The sequence below is a fragment of the Brachyhypopomus gauderio genome, chromosome 9 (genome assembly GCF_052324685.1).
Source record: "Brachyhypopomus gauderio isolate BG-103 chromosome 9, BGAUD_0.2, whole genome shotgun sequence".
NCBI lineage: Eukaryota > Metazoa > Chordata > Actinopteri > Gymnotiformes > Hypopomidae > Brachyhypopomus > Brachyhypopomus gauderio.
This window is the reverse complement of record NC_135219.1, coordinates 16,287,974-16,303,154: the sequence shown is the minus strand read 5'-3', so window position 1 is coordinate 16,303,154 and position 15,181 is coordinate 16,287,974. Positions and strand designations below refer to the sequence as shown.

Sequence of the window (15,181 nt, the reverse complement as noted above, 5' to 3'; positions counted from 1 at the left end):
ATCTCTCTGGCACCGCTTTTTGAGGGATTGTGGAAATACGTCAACCCAGTCTACATGTGCTTTGTGGAGTTGGAAAAGACTTATGATCAAGGACATCAGAAAAAGTTGTGGGAGGTAAAGCAGGATTATGAAATAATAAAGTGGTCACTGCAACAGATCTTCCTAAAGCACTTTTGTACTTTGTGGTCGAATTTAAAGCAGATTGGATGGCAATCAGAAATTACGAGATCATACACATTCAGAAAATAATTAAATACTTCCTTCAGGTGAGAAAGAAAAAAAAAACACTGGAGAAGTTGAGGTTTCCTAGGAATTTTAGGTCATATTAGGTCAGCAGTGGCAGTGTTGAGGTCTCTGAATTGGTCTATGGGTGGTCGAGCAGGAGCTCAGTCCTAGGATGACGTTTTTAATGTTTCTATATTAGTAGTGACTAAGAGTATAAGATCATGAACACAAGTGGTGGAAATTAGGTTATTCAGGAGGTTTGCTGAGCTCTCTCGTTCCGTGGTAGGGTGTAGAACAGTGCAATCTGAGAGCTCCATTTCTGCTGTGTGCAAGAACTTCTCTTGTCTGCAATTCACTCATTGTACTTCTGGGGCGTGTAATGGACAGCTGCAGTTACCATAGCAAGTGTAGCACAACAGTACACTTTGGAATGCAGCAGAACGGTGAAATTAGTTCTACCACATAAGTAGTGTTAACAGAACTGATCCGTTCACATTATGATTTGTGAACTACTTCAGATTTCATGTTACCTTGCTTTGTGGATGTTTAGGTCTGCATCCAGTGCCCTCTAATAATCACGTTGTGTTATTAACGTAAGGTAATTAATGCAAGTGTTAAGGCTACAAAACTAAATCCACCAAAAGATATAAATATGCAAAATACTATGTGCCAAAGTACAACAATCAATAGATGATGTACAGATGATGTATAAGCGTGTTACAATAATTTGTGGTTTCATCAGAATCAACAGGAAAAAGTGGGAATTGTAATGAGGTTCTCGTCAACTCAACTAAATCACTGTGATTGGAATTTGGAAGGCATCTGTTTTTAGGCACACAAATTAATTATAAAGATGGCAGCAGTTGAAAAGAAGGGGTCCCTCTGATACTTCTCAAAGTACCAAACGTCCTTTCTTTAGAGCAATACAAAGCAAAGTACAAGCACTTTGTTTATTTATTTATTTAATACAAATCGGACTGCCATGGTCAACATTTGGTATGGTTTTGGTCTTATAAGCCATAAACTAGTGTCAAACGCCGAGACCATCATCTGATTTAACAACCAGGGCTCAAGAACACTCAGCAAGAATATTTTAATTCAAAATGCTTTACTTTCTTCCAAATTGACCCAAATCCCACTGATTACTTTTTAAACTTTTACTGTATCTTAAGTGGCATGACCCCATGGCCACTATAATGAAACTTGCTATTACTTCTAATTCATACTGGAATGTTAATAATAAGAGAATTGTGTAGGTGGAACTGATGGTATCACATTTATTATTTTTTTTACTCAAGCTCCATGCTCTGCCTTGCTAAGCATGTCAGAAACATTTGTACAAACAACACAAATTACTACACAGACCATACCAGCACATAAATGAAGTGTGTAACTTATGTAAAGGACTCCTTTGTATTTCTCAATGGTTGATGGTCCCCAGAGAAACAAAGAACTATGCCACATGGCAGATGAAACTACAGTGATTCATATTAATGCTGGACAAAACAGGACAAACATAGACGAGGGGGAAAAAACATCATATGACCATTAAGCAGCTTTCAGAATTGCTAAGCAACAGATCTGCAAAACTTCAAGTAGTTTTTTTTCCAGAAAAAGAGTCTGCTCTGAAATTGCCTGATCAAAATTCAAGCATTTGTGTGCCCGCAACTAAACAGTCGTGCCCATTCACGGCTTTAAAAGACTCTATTATCAATCTAAATTGCTTTCGAAAGTAGCTAAAGCTAAAATGAGCTGAATTTTTAAATGACATTTCTGGCTGATTGGGGTGACCTCTGAAAAGGGCTGTGCTCAGAACATCTCACTGTGAGATCAAGTGAAGATGTGATGTTCATTACAGACAATAGCAGCACCTTGACTGTAAGCTTCAAAACATTCAGGCAGTTTTCTGCAATTTACTCCTACTGCTTCTTGCAACTTCTTTATCATACTGCAATGGCCTAAATGCCAGGATACAATTATTCATCAATAGCCTCTACAGCTTTAGATGTGCAAGGCAGGCACTGACATAATACATTACACAAGAGGCAGTGCGTTGAACTTGAGCAATAAATGAATGTAATTCCATCTGACAATGAGTTTTACTGTCGCCAAATGTCCATATTTTTAAATGAACATAATTTGACATATATTAACAAAGCAAACTAAATTCTAATTAATTTAGAACAGTCTATATTATTTTTTATTATGTTATTTTTCTGCCATATGAATTAGAACAGGGATGGGCAACTGGCGGCAAATAGATCAATAATAATTTAATAATTAAAAGAAAAAAAAACGATAGAGCAGGACTTTTTTGTTCTTGTCACGTAGGGCTACGCCCCCCTCTCCTAGCTGCATAGTTGCCAGGTTCGCGGTTTTCACGCCAAATTGGGCTTGTTTTGAAAGTCCAGCCGCGGGTAGAAATTCTGGGGTCGCGGGGTGCGTTTTTTTGGGCTACTTTTGAGTTGGGCTACCGCGGGAGTTACAAGTCAACACTAAGAATCGATCGCGATATAATACTTAATTTGTCTCCATTTTACACTCGCCACCTTCCCTCTGTCTGCCACTCCCGTGTCGTCATTGTGTTCAGTTGTGTCTGTGTCAGTTGTTCAGTTTAGTCCTGTGTACTTGTATCTCTGTGTTTTGCCCGTTGTCGGTTATTTGTGGTTTGCCCAATTCCCCTTATTAAATCTCGCTCTTCTCAGCGTTTGTGTCCGCCTCCTCGCTCCGCGTTACAGTTCTTTGATATGAAGGAGTTCAAATTCCTTTTTGCACTTTATTATTAAGCAAATGTTTTGTCTTTGTTGCTTATTAAGGTTATGCATTTATAATGTGTTAATGTTAATGCATTTATATGCAGAAAATAGATGTATGTTGGTGCAATAAACATACAGATCTGAATTCATTTAAAATGTGTTCTTATTGAGAATAATTTGTAGTGTCTTTCATATCCAATTATTTGAAGTGCATGGTCATGTGGCCCTTCAATGATAGTGCTGAAAAAATTTTGGCCCTCTTTATCATGGAAGTTGCCCATCCCTGAATTAGAAGTAATAAAAAGCAGTCAATTTCATAGTTGTGGTCTTAGGAACATTTCAAAATTGAAGGAACTCTTTCTAAAAGTGCAACAAAGGATGACAAATTGTTAATATAATTCAAGCCAATTTGGCCACTAAAGCACTTTGAATTTAGGGAATCTCGCCAAGGGTCACTAAAAGCCTTCTCCAAAGTCTTGAACCACAGGCTAAACCACTAAAACAAGGCCTTGGGGCCTCTTTATACCATCATCCTCAGTTTAATAGGCTACCTACAATGGACTTTCAGTTTCAACACTATTCTACACTGGGCAGCCAGAGGTGAAATGTCAAAGAATGGGACTTATTCTAGAAAGCCCAAAGGAATTAGGTTAACACAAGACAGATAAGGCTGATAATACATTTGACATCTGTGGTCACAGCCCACGCACAAAAGTTTGGCTCCAAGCACAAGGAAATGATAATAGCAGGACTTTTATAAAATTGATGGGAATTAAGAAGCTCTGACAAGATTGAATACTTAAAATATGGCCTTGCCAACCTTTCCAAGAAGATTATCTTAATTTTATTGACAACAGAAAAACTTGGCTGAGTAAAGCCTACACTGCATGCAAAAGTGCAACCCATGAATCTAAACAACTCAGACAGCGACAGAGCTCCACGAACCTCTCTAAGGCATTTTGAGTCTCAAGGACTACTAATGCATTATCAAAAACGTTCAATATGTTGCCAGGCACTTCCTGTCAGCACAGGAAGTTAAAACTGTCAGTTAAAACTTCAAACATTTTCATGTTATTTCATGAACTCTGCAGAGACTGTGACCTAAAGTTAACATCTGATTTGAAACTTTGAGAGATGTGACTAACATATGCATAGTGACTACACAGAACCTCGTCTACAATGAGAAAGTTCTCAAAAGGAGAAATCAACTACGCCTCCTCATGAAAATCTAATTGTGTATGACAGTATGTCACTGCAACATAGTGCCATAACAAACACTTCATTAACCTCATCAAAAATTATGGATGTTTTGTCTACCCAAGTAATGTAACACAGGCCTTTTGTATTTGTACATAGTTACACATACTGCTCCATATAAATCTAGGGCAGGATCTGAACAAATTATTCTCAAAGTTCTGTCCAAGTAGCTGTAAGTCATATACCCAATGGGTTTGCATTAGCCAATTTCCAGATCAATACTCTCAGGAAATATGCAGTCCTTCATTTGAGGGCCATGGGTTACAAATTACAACCAGGAGCCATGTTTACCACAGCTAATCTGAAACCATCAGGACATTTTACTCTGTTACCATTTAGCACATCATGGTTCTTTGAGTTCCAGAAAAATTGTTATTTTTTGACCTGACAAAGACTTGACAAAGGAGTTGGACACGCTAGCAACTTGGGGATGGGAATTATTAAATGTTTCAATGTGCAAAGTAAAACATTGCAAAGTAGGTAAAGCACATTTGAGGGTCACAAAATACTGTTCTCCTCAGACACACAACAATGTGGAATGGGGATATAAAAATATGCCCCAATTTCTTTCCCCCATGAAATGTCTCTCTTTCTTCCTCTACTCCCTCCCTCTTTCTTTCTTTCCCTCTGTTGTGACAGCAGGAAGAGGTCAGGTACATTTATTTTTGGAAATAAAAGAACCTTCAAAGACTGAGGATATAGGAAACAATATTCCTATGCCTGAATTATGTAGACACCATTTCATACCACTGTGGACACTATACAGCTCTCAAAATCTATGAATTGCTAGACTGTTTTATTGGCTGTGATTCGTTCTGGACACACTACAGGAGCAATTGCAGACTGGTCTCATGTCAAGATGGAGAATGAACACCTGCATATAGTGGTGGTGCATTAGAACAGAAACAAGGTGGGGGGGGGGGGGGGGTTAAAAGAAAATTATGGAATAATTATTGGTTGATGAAATACAGACCTGTTGAAAAAAAAAACTGAATCACATGCTCCAATCCAAAATATCAAAATCTCACATGTGCTGCTTAGATACATTATAATGAAATCAAGAAAGCTTGGGCAGCCAAAACATTTGTTAAAACGAATATGTTCAATCATGGACAAATATTTATATTGGTTCCTAGAACAAAACCAGACTGAGTTTTAAAACAACTCTTTTCTGCTAAGCTAAGCATCATTCAACCGTCTTGAAAAGTGAAACCTAGGGAATCTGGTATGTCTAAAAAACTTAAGAACTGGCTTAAATGGCTTAAAAACTGCCCTTTCTCCCTCTCCTTCACAAACATTTTGTCAAAGAGTATTTACAAGATTCACAGTTTTGAAGCATTAGGGTAATTTTTAGCACACAAGCCTATGACACACAGTCAGAATTATTGGATGGAAGTTTCTCCAGCATTCTCACTGCCTGTTGCTTATGCCTACCGCTGTTGGCTTACTTGTCACAGATGGACTTGCATGACAAGATCTGACAAGATAGACTCATTTCACAGAATTTCAAAATATCTTTGCATCTGCAACAGGTCATAGAGTGGGAAGGTCATGTCACTGAACCTTTCACACTGCATGAGTGTCATCATGGGCATGTCCAGAGATTCTGGAGCACATATATATTTTAATCTATAATTATTCCTGGTAGGTAACTGCAGTGTATTTAGGTAAGATACATAGATATAAAAAATTGCAGTAAAGTACACACATGCAAACAACTAGTGATGCGTTTGTTTTTGACACAAGGTACTGAAAAAACCATGGTTAAAAAAACGGGATAACCAAAGTAGCCAGAATGTGATGTAGGTTTGACTGATCCTAAATAAAGTTAATATAAATGCTTTATTTTATTGATATAAAATAATATAGGCTATTAATTCTTTTAGCATTAAGCTTCACCAACACTGTGGCAGTATGGAAATTACAGCGCCTCAAAAAGCACTGTCAATAAGCACTTTCAGAAAAGAAAAACATCACTTATAAATTTCAATTTCCTCTCCTCAAGCGAAGTAGTGATTCAGATTGGCCCAAGGATCCAGGAGATTAGTCCGAGTTAAGAGGTCATTACAAACCAGACAGTAACTTCTATGGCTCCCTGGCTCAGCCCAACACAATGGGTCTTCTAAGTGTCAGTGTTTCAAATGTACATGTATATGTACAGCTTACACTGAAAGCACTTTAGCCTCAGCTGATATTAGCAGCCATGCTGCAATGTTGCAGAGACAGTCCGTGCAAACTTTGTGCAGACTTAGTCATATAAAATAGTTAATTTGAATAGTTATGCGTAAAGTAAAAGTAATTACATAACACTACATAAACATTAACTCGTAATTTAGCAACAGGCATGATTAATACTCTAAATTCTACATTAATGTCCATTCTGCTCCTTAAGAAACGTGCTTTGTGATCTGTTTATATGCCTTAAGGCATGGTGCAGCCTTGATGACCTTCACCAGACCACTACACACCCGATGTCCCCTTTTATGAGGGGAAATGCATCTTACAAATATCAAAGGCTACATTCAGGAAGTTCAGATCAGCACAACCAGTGCCTCAATTAAGTGTTTTGTGCATAAATTTAATAAATCATGAATCATCTGCACTCAGATCTTTGCAAAAAGGCCTATATCCTTAAGCATGTCACTGCATCTGGGATAACAATTCTCCTACCCACATGTTTTTTTTTTATCCGGGCTTGAACTAGATATAGGGCTTAAACACTATGCCTCATAATCACCAGGGCCCTAGGGAAAATATAACCATAATCCTTAATCTCAGAATGTCCATCCACATCAGCAGAAAAAATGCAATCGAGCCATCAAAACGTTACCACAACTTTAAAAAAAAGGGATTTTGAAGCCCTGGAAACACAGAAGAGTCAAAAGGCTCCATCAGGAAAACAGAAGACTGCGTTTGAGAGGGAGCAGGACCGGGAGCTCAAAGCGCTGGAGTCAGCCAATTTACACGCCACTGGAAATTCCTGTAAAGACTTTACAGAACTAATTCACAACTTAACAGTTGTTCCCCTCCATTACATTTGTTTAAACACGTTAAACGTTACACTAAGTCTAGAATACATCAGTAAGGTTACAGTTACAGTAATCAACTGAATATTTTGATAGCTTGAAGACGCATCACATTCAACATGAAAGTCCACATTAATAACCGTTATTATTCACAATATCCTAATTTTAACTGCTTAGGAAACACTCATGTTGACATAGAAAGCAAAACGTGTGGTTTATCGTTCAGCTCGCACTCTTTAGGGTGAAAAGTTAGGAGGAAACCACGTACATGTGGTGAAGGCTTCCTGAATAATCTGCTTGGCAAATCCTCTTTGAACTGAGATTTTTTGTTTGATATTTTAATGTTTTAGTCATTTAGATTGCCAGTATTTTTATAGTTTCACGAGAATAAACAGGCAGCTAACCCAAGAGGACGCCAAGCAGCTGAATGCATTTGCCCAACTCAAGTTGAGATAACTAGCTGGTTAGCTAGCAGCTCTCTAGGGCACTGTTACCCATGTATTAACCCTGTTGCCACACACGAAATTATGCAGCCAAAGATAACAACAATAATAACAATAATAATATTAATTCGACAATTTCACTCGGCTTGTTGTAAAGCTTTCCAACGCCAATTTGGAAAAAATGTGCAATTAACTGTCGACAGCTACTCGCTTGTTGGGTCAGTCAACCAGCTAGCTGCTAGTGTAAATGACTGGAAACCTTAAGATTAAGCAGCGTTCACGAACACGAACTCGGCCGCGGACGGTAGTCGGGTTCGGGGGCTACCTCGGGTTAAGAGCGGGTCCCGTCCGGGTGCGTGCGCGGTCGGGTCGAAGGCTCCTCGGTATCCACTTTAGCCCGCGAAGTTCTGTCACTTTGCTAACGGGACGGCTAGCCGCGGCTAACTACTTCTGCACAACTCATCGCCTCGGCAGCGATGTAACCCTCCGCGCTGCTAGCTAGCGCCAGCTAGCCGCGCTACTTTCTTTTAAATGGCGTGTTTACTTGGGAAACTTTCACCGAAATTTTTACTTTAAACGCGCCGTGCTGCCCGCTGCGGGAACCAGATAACGTCGGCACTTTCTGACTGTCCCTCGACTCCCCGTTTTGGGGGTTTATGTACGCGGAGAAGGCGAGCTGGCCGAGCCGAGTGCTAGCGAGCTAACGCGCCGAGCCTCGCCACTCTCTCTCCCCCCACTGAACCCAGTCGGCGCTGCTGCTCAAACCCCAAATTAAAGGCCCACTTCACCAAATGTTTGCAGTTGAATGAACACGGTATTAAAATTCTGATGAATTGTATCGGGATACGAAACATAAATACACTTTTAGTCATTATTATTTAGACTGTGACTAAATAATTTTGTTTTCTCAGCCAAGCTACTTTAATACATTGTTTATTACACCACAGAATGTAGAGATGAAATATTGAAAAAAATGCCATAAGCATAAATAGACAAGAGTGTTTTTTATTATTATGTAGATATGTTTAAGATCAGGTTTTATGTAGCGGACACAAAAATTACTTTTAACTCTACATAATAGATCGGTTGTACCCTTACTATCGCTTTGATAGTTCACTTCCACAGTTCACGGACTCCTACGTGTGGTGGAAAAGAATATTGCAAGGGAAATTACAGTAAAGTCTTAAATAATCCAGGAGGTGCATAAACAAACACCAGAATAATCCCAAACTCCACTGGCATCAGAATAACACTGGAATTATTCTGGAGTCCTTTGATCAAATTGACCCTTTTGTATTCACACTACATTGGCTGTCAGTTACATTTTGTATTCAATAAACCATCACTGACTTACATACCTTTAAATGATTTTGCCACAGTATGTCTGAATAATCCCATAACCCTTAATAACCATTATGTTCTGCTTTGCCTATTTTGGTCAAATGAAGAAAGCGTTTGCTTGCTTCACCCCAGCTATGGATGAGCCTTGCTGTCAGTGTTTGAGACAGAGATCTTTACACAGTTTCAATATGCCTAGGCTAAACGTGTGTGCATCAAAGTCTTAGCGTAATTGTTTTCCCCATTAGGTAAAGGTGCAGTTCTAGAAAGTGTGTAGAGAATAAGGGTAAGTTGATATGTTGGCCCCGCCTCTCTTATGAGGTCACACAGTGGACTGGAGAATTGCTGATGACTCTGGGTGCCATCTTGTATCTGCTTCCTTTAGGTTCTGCCAAAGATACTCCATCCAAACTCCCTGCTTACATTCTGATCACCGAATACATCTTGGGTTAATTACTGTGCACTATAAACACACCCAACAATCTGTTGTACGGCTGTCCCAACCTGTCTGATATAATGCAGGTGCACGCCCGGTTAAGCTACTAGCTGTTGTTTGTTCTTGCCCTCTGGGCCTGTCTGACATAAGTCCAATTCCCCATGGCTCCAGTACCCTTGGCCTGGAGTCTCCGGTCCTCTGGACCTGCTCCATTTGCATTCCATCCTCCTGTTGCCGTGAATATTCTTACCTGGATGCACAACAGATATTCATATAGCCTACTGTCTGGCTATTTCTCCTCCATTGTCATTTCAAAGTAGTAGCAATGCTTCTGTTTGCATCTCTTGCCCTGTTTTTAGTTTTTAAACTAATTTTGAGTCCACACTGAACTATTCCCTTCTCACGTAACATTTCTGTCTAGCAGTTGTATATGTGGTTTATTTACCTTTATGGTTTTGTTTGCCTATCCTCTGTAGCATCTGAGTGCCTCTGTTTAATTAAAGTTTCATAATTTGGAAAATATCAAAATCACACTATCCACTATTGCCTAAAGGAACATTATGTAAGAATATAATTCCTCTTGCTAGAATATTATCACTCTGTTTAAAATAAGGAAAATCGTGTTTGTTTCAGGCATGGACTAACCCCCATCTGATGATTTGGCACTCTGTGTTCTCTCTGCTCCCTCTGATCTCATGTTGAACTTATAAAAACCAGTTAACCGGTTGGTTAATTTCCCAACCAGCTCTATACCTTATCACCCCATGTCCTTCACACACACACACACATACACATGATTTCTGTAGAGCTGTTTTGTGACCATGTTGGTGGGGAAAATAGTGTCGTGTCCGTGAAGAAAGGAGTCTGACAAGAGGAGCTCATTTCAACAGCAAGTGTCTTTTATTAACAGTACACCACTCATTTCACCTCCCCCTCTGCCCGTGCTGACAGCCACGTTCACTTCACGATGATGGTGTTAATTCCCACATATCAGACACTTCAGCATCCCAGAGCGTGTTCCCCAGGCCCCCATAACTTCCAACAACAGAATAACTGCACATCAATTAACACATTAACAGTAATGTCAATAACCATTCTCCACACATTTCCCAGCATCCTCTCTGATGAAGGCAGGGCCTGTCAGTCCGCATACCTAGCACCGTTACGATAGCTATACAAATAGTGCTCAATATAAGTTAACTTACTTAAAAAATGAAATAAATGTTTTGAAATAAATTACATTTATGCATTGCTCACTTTATTTCTCTTGTTTCTTATGGGACCTTTTAACCTAAAGGCACATTTGGACTTTTCCAACAGTAGAACCATTTAACAGAATGGTGAATAACCATGTCACACACCCTTCACCCATCCTTCACATGCAGCCTGACGTCCAATTAAAGTGCATTGTCAAATCTTTAAGACTCAGGCAGCTGCATGAGCCTAAGTGTAGCTTCTGGGATGCTATCCATCAACAGGCAAGAGTCCTGCGTTGTCTGGCAAAAGATAAGAACAAAGACCTACTTGTCTAATGTCATAACTAATATGTATGAACCACACTGCTGCAGGACAGAACAGCTGGCTGCACCCCCCCCCACCCCCCCGTCCCCTTCCTCTAATCTAGTCTCTAAATCAGATCATAATTTAGGCGGCATTGTACTCCACATGGCACTGAACGTACAAAGAGCAGACAGCCAGGTGTTGTGTTCTTTTCCGGTCCACGGCGGCCACCTTTCATGAACCTGCTTTTCCGCAAGCCCCTATCAACCACCAGCCTGTTCAGCTGACAAAGAGTTTTATACCGGAAATCAATCAATGAGGGTATGCGATTCACAACGAGACTACATCATCGGGTCAGAGAAGGTTTTACATTAGTCTCTTTTTCCAATAAAGTGATTTTCGTGTACTTGCCTAAATTACATGTTTTGGAATTGATTTAACATGTAATTTCTGGCTGCATTAAAATAGTTAGAAATGATTATTGTACTAGGGAGAATCATGACTGTATCATAGACAGTGTCAATTAAATCAAGCTGTTTGTGAGAAGTGGTAGTGTGTGAAAGTTACAGTCAGCCAGGACAGACCCCTCCCTCAGAGGGGGCTGGTTTGCAGATTAATGCCCACATCCTGGCTCGTTTAAGGGGATTCACAAGATTCATCTTCAGCATTTTAGAGGAGGGTTGCAGGGGTGCAAACAGTGTACACCCGTCTCTTTCTTCCTCAGCTCATTTTCTTTCTTTCACACACACGTACACACACACACACACACAGTCACTCGTTCTGACCCCTACTGCAGCTGAGATGCTGGTGTGTCTAAGTCGGGCCCGGCAGCCCAGGAGTTTAAACTTGGCCAGGGTCATTCTGCAGAGAAAAAGGTCCAGCATCTACAGCAAACCACCCAAGAGCAAGATTGGACCAGGGGTAAGTGGAACAGCTTTGCAGTAGTTGAAAAATTCCCCACGTTTCAGCTGACTGAACACAGATGATATGATGTTTTAGAAGAGTTTAGAGAGACTGAGGTACTAGTCAGAATGAATTAATGTATTGGACGTTGATTTACATTTAAAAATTATATCAGTTACCTAAATGCATTTTAACAGTATGTTTGTTGTAAAAGAGCTGCTTCAAAATTCAAAGATTTTAATATCAAATTATTTCAAGTGAAAAATGCACCATTGTAATACATTTTTTATTTTATATTTTTATATACTTATTTAATATCTGAAAAATTAGGAGACATATTAAAGATCATCATCGTTAAAACATATCCGATAAGCCTATCAGCACTGGTTGCTTAACACGTAAATGTAAAAATGTAAAATGTAAATGTAAAACATGAATTACATTACATTACATTAATTGTTAATTACATATTTTGTGTAGAGTTGATAACCTAGCTCGGTAATCTACCTTTATTTATTATGTTCATGTTCATTACTTGGTTCCACTTATCAACAAGTCCCTGATTACTTTATTCAAATGCCCTTGGAAACCAGTAGAGAGAAAAATCTGTGACCTCGAGGCTAAACGGTTTATACAATTAGAGTTCAAGTAACCTGAGAACAAATTGTTTCAAATCTCATCGTCGGTGGGTTTATATAAAAGCACAAGAAACATTTTAAATGATATGATGTGAGTATTGGTTTCACTGAGGTTGTTGCAGTTATTGCTGTGCATTTGAAAGGACGACACTTCACACATTTATTTCCCAATATTCTGATCTCTCTACAGCAAAGTTTCTTCATTATGTCACTCTTTGCGTTTGCTCTCCTGACACCTGCCGGCTGGATCCTCCATCATATCCCAGAGTACAGGAAGAGGCGTCAGCCCCCAACCACCTGATCACACCAGCAACCAATCAACAGCCAGCAGCCACATGCTGAAAGAAAAGACTGGCTGCCTCTAAAGCATTATTCACCAATACTGTACTGTATCAAATACTGAGATCCATAATAAGGATAAATGATAGATTCAATTATTTGATCTCAATGATTTTACTATGTTACGGTGTTTAATGCCTTAGGACTGTGGCCCCTAATGCTACTGTAGTGGATTCTTGCAGTGGCACTTACTGTGTGAAACATTTGCACATTTTGTCCTATAACAAATAAAGTATGTTGAATACGAATTCTGGTTTGTTACCTGATGTTAATTTGCAACGATCCCTCATTCATTTGCTCTGAACAATAAAATCCATGTCAAGTTTTTTTTAGAAAACAATGCAAGAAAATTTCTTTTGCAGTCCAACCTGCCACACACCATTATGTATTTTGGCTAGAGACCCAGTACCCTGATGTCCTCAATATCACCTATATCAGGAATATTCTGCCTCGCCAAACTGTGTATGTTTAAATCTTGAGTACAAAAACATGTACGTTCCCCCTTTAAAGTTTGATACTGATGCCAGGGGTTCACTGCCAAGGATGAAACAATGTTATATTCAGATGGAGGAACCTAACCCCTTCCGTCTGAGGCAACCAGGCGCTGTGTGATCTGAGGAAGAGCTTTGATTATTTTTCCAGGCTCCTTTGATTATAGAAGTGCACGGGATAATGATTTATTATCATTTTCTCTTGCAATGTACTAATTGCTTCAAACGATCCTGTCCACTTATCCGACGATATGCAAAGATTAAAATCAACAGCAGAGAATTCCACGATGCACGTTTATTTTCGAGAAAGCTCGAACCAGAAACATTTTCATTTTCATCGTCCAGTTTCTACATTAAATGTTAGTTGGAGATACACACTCCTGGATCTTGGCTGGATGGGAATGATCTTTCATAGATTGACATGCAAATAGACCATCATGCTGTCTCCAGTGCCAACTTCGTTTCCTGTTATGCTCATGGCTCAGGACACTGTGTCCCCTTCCTCTTGACTCGTTATTATAAGACATTCCTGTTTACAGAACAGTAGGATCACGGTGGATCGCTCAAGATTCTATATTTGCACTTCGCCGCATTTGAAGTAACAATTGATCTGACTCATTCAACACTATCCAAAAGTATTGTAGCATTAAGTTACACACATTTCTGCTCTTTTCTGAAAGATTCAACCATATCAACAGAGAATAATATTTAGTTGTGGCCCCATATTACAAAGTACATTCACCATAGTGGCTAAAGTTAGAAGTGTTTTCTTTTTTGAAGTTTATTGCCCTTAGGTGATGTTGTCCCTAGGTAACACTATCCTAAGGTGATGTTGTCCCTAGGTAACACTATCCTTAGATGATGTTGTCCCTAGGTAACACTATCCTAAGGTGATGTTGTCCCTAGGTAACACTATCCTTAGATTATGTTGTCCCTAGGTAACACTATCCTTAGGTGATGTTGTCCCTAGGTACCACTATCCTAAGGTGACGTTGTCCCTAGGTAACACTATCCTTAGATGATGTTGTCCCTAGGTAACACTATCCTAAGGTGATGTTGTCCCTAGGTAACACTATCCTAAGGTGATGTTGTCACTAGGTAACACTATGCTTAGATTATGTTGTCCCTAGGTAACACTATCCTAAGGTGATGGTGTCCCTAGGTAACACCATTTTGTTCTTTAAATTGAATGTGTGTCTATAGTTATTTGTGCTTCTTGGCAAATGTCTAACTTGCAAAACACTAGGTAATGACATTGACTCCTGTAGTTTAGTAGTAGTCTACTGGATAAGACCGTCTGCTAAATTCCGTAAATGTAAATGTAAATATAAATGTAACAATCCTTAGGTGAGATTGTCCTTAGGTAACACTACCCTTAGGTGAGGTTGTCCCTAGGTAACACTACCCTTGCGTGATGCGGTCCACAGTGTAGTGGGATTCTGCTGAACTCACTGGATCATTAAGGCTTACAGCCCAGAAGGGTAGTGATGAGCACATCTGAATAGTGCTAAGGTAGCCAGGATAGCTTTCCCACGCGTTGGACTTCTATTACAGTTATTCATCAGATTTTAAGGATGCAAATGTTTGTACTGCCCCAGACGTTTGTACAACCATTGGGAAGATTGTTGCTTTATTTCCACAGCTTCCTCTTTTTTAATGTTTTATTTGTAGGGTTAAATGAAACGATGCAATTAAGCATTTGGCGTACATACTATAAACATTGCTATGAGAGGTATCAGTGTTTACATAGGAAACACATATCATTCTAAAATGAAGAACTGACAAATATGTATAATGTTTATAAATATATACTGTATAATGTGAGTGTT

At 39.3% G+C, this 15,181-nt stretch overlaps 2 protein-coding genes across 2 annotated transcripts in view; one reads left to right on the top strand and one right to left on the bottom strand.

The window, feature by feature from the left end:
• Positions 1–8,453, bottom strand: part of btbd7 (BTB (POZ) domain containing 7) — a 32,844-nt gene extending 24,391 nt beyond the window's left edge. The window contains exon 1 of the mRNA XM_077017617.1: positions 8,033–8,453. The gene's annotated coding sequence lies outside the window, so the exon portion shown is untranslated. The remainder of the gene's footprint in view (positions 1–8,032) is intronic.
• A 3,160-nt stretch (positions 8,454–11,613) lies between these two features.
• Positions 11,614–13,109, top strand: LOC143522502 (cytochrome c oxidase subunit 8A, mitochondrial). The gene is made up of 2 exons (XM_077016221.1): positions 11,614–11,902; positions 12,713–13,109. Exons 1-2 carry the CDS (start codon positions 11,783–11,785, stop codon positions 12,821–12,823), a joined length of 231 nt encoding a protein of 76 aa, XP_076872336.1. The 5' UTR covers positions 11,614–11,782; the 3' UTR covers positions 12,824–13,109.
• Positions 13,110–15,181: the final 2,072 nt, after the last annotated feature.

What these genes read in the sequence shown, in the direction of transcription:
- LOC143522502 (XM_077016221.1), top strand. Translation starts at nt 11,783, where the DNA reads ATGCTGGTGTGTCTAAGTCGGGCCCGGCAGCCCAGGAGTTTAAACTTG. An exon ending in AGAGCAAGATTGGACCAGGG is followed by an intron (nt 11,903 to 12,712) that starts GTAAGTGGAACA and finishes ATCTCTCTACAG; the next exon opens with CAAAGTTTCTTCATTATGTC.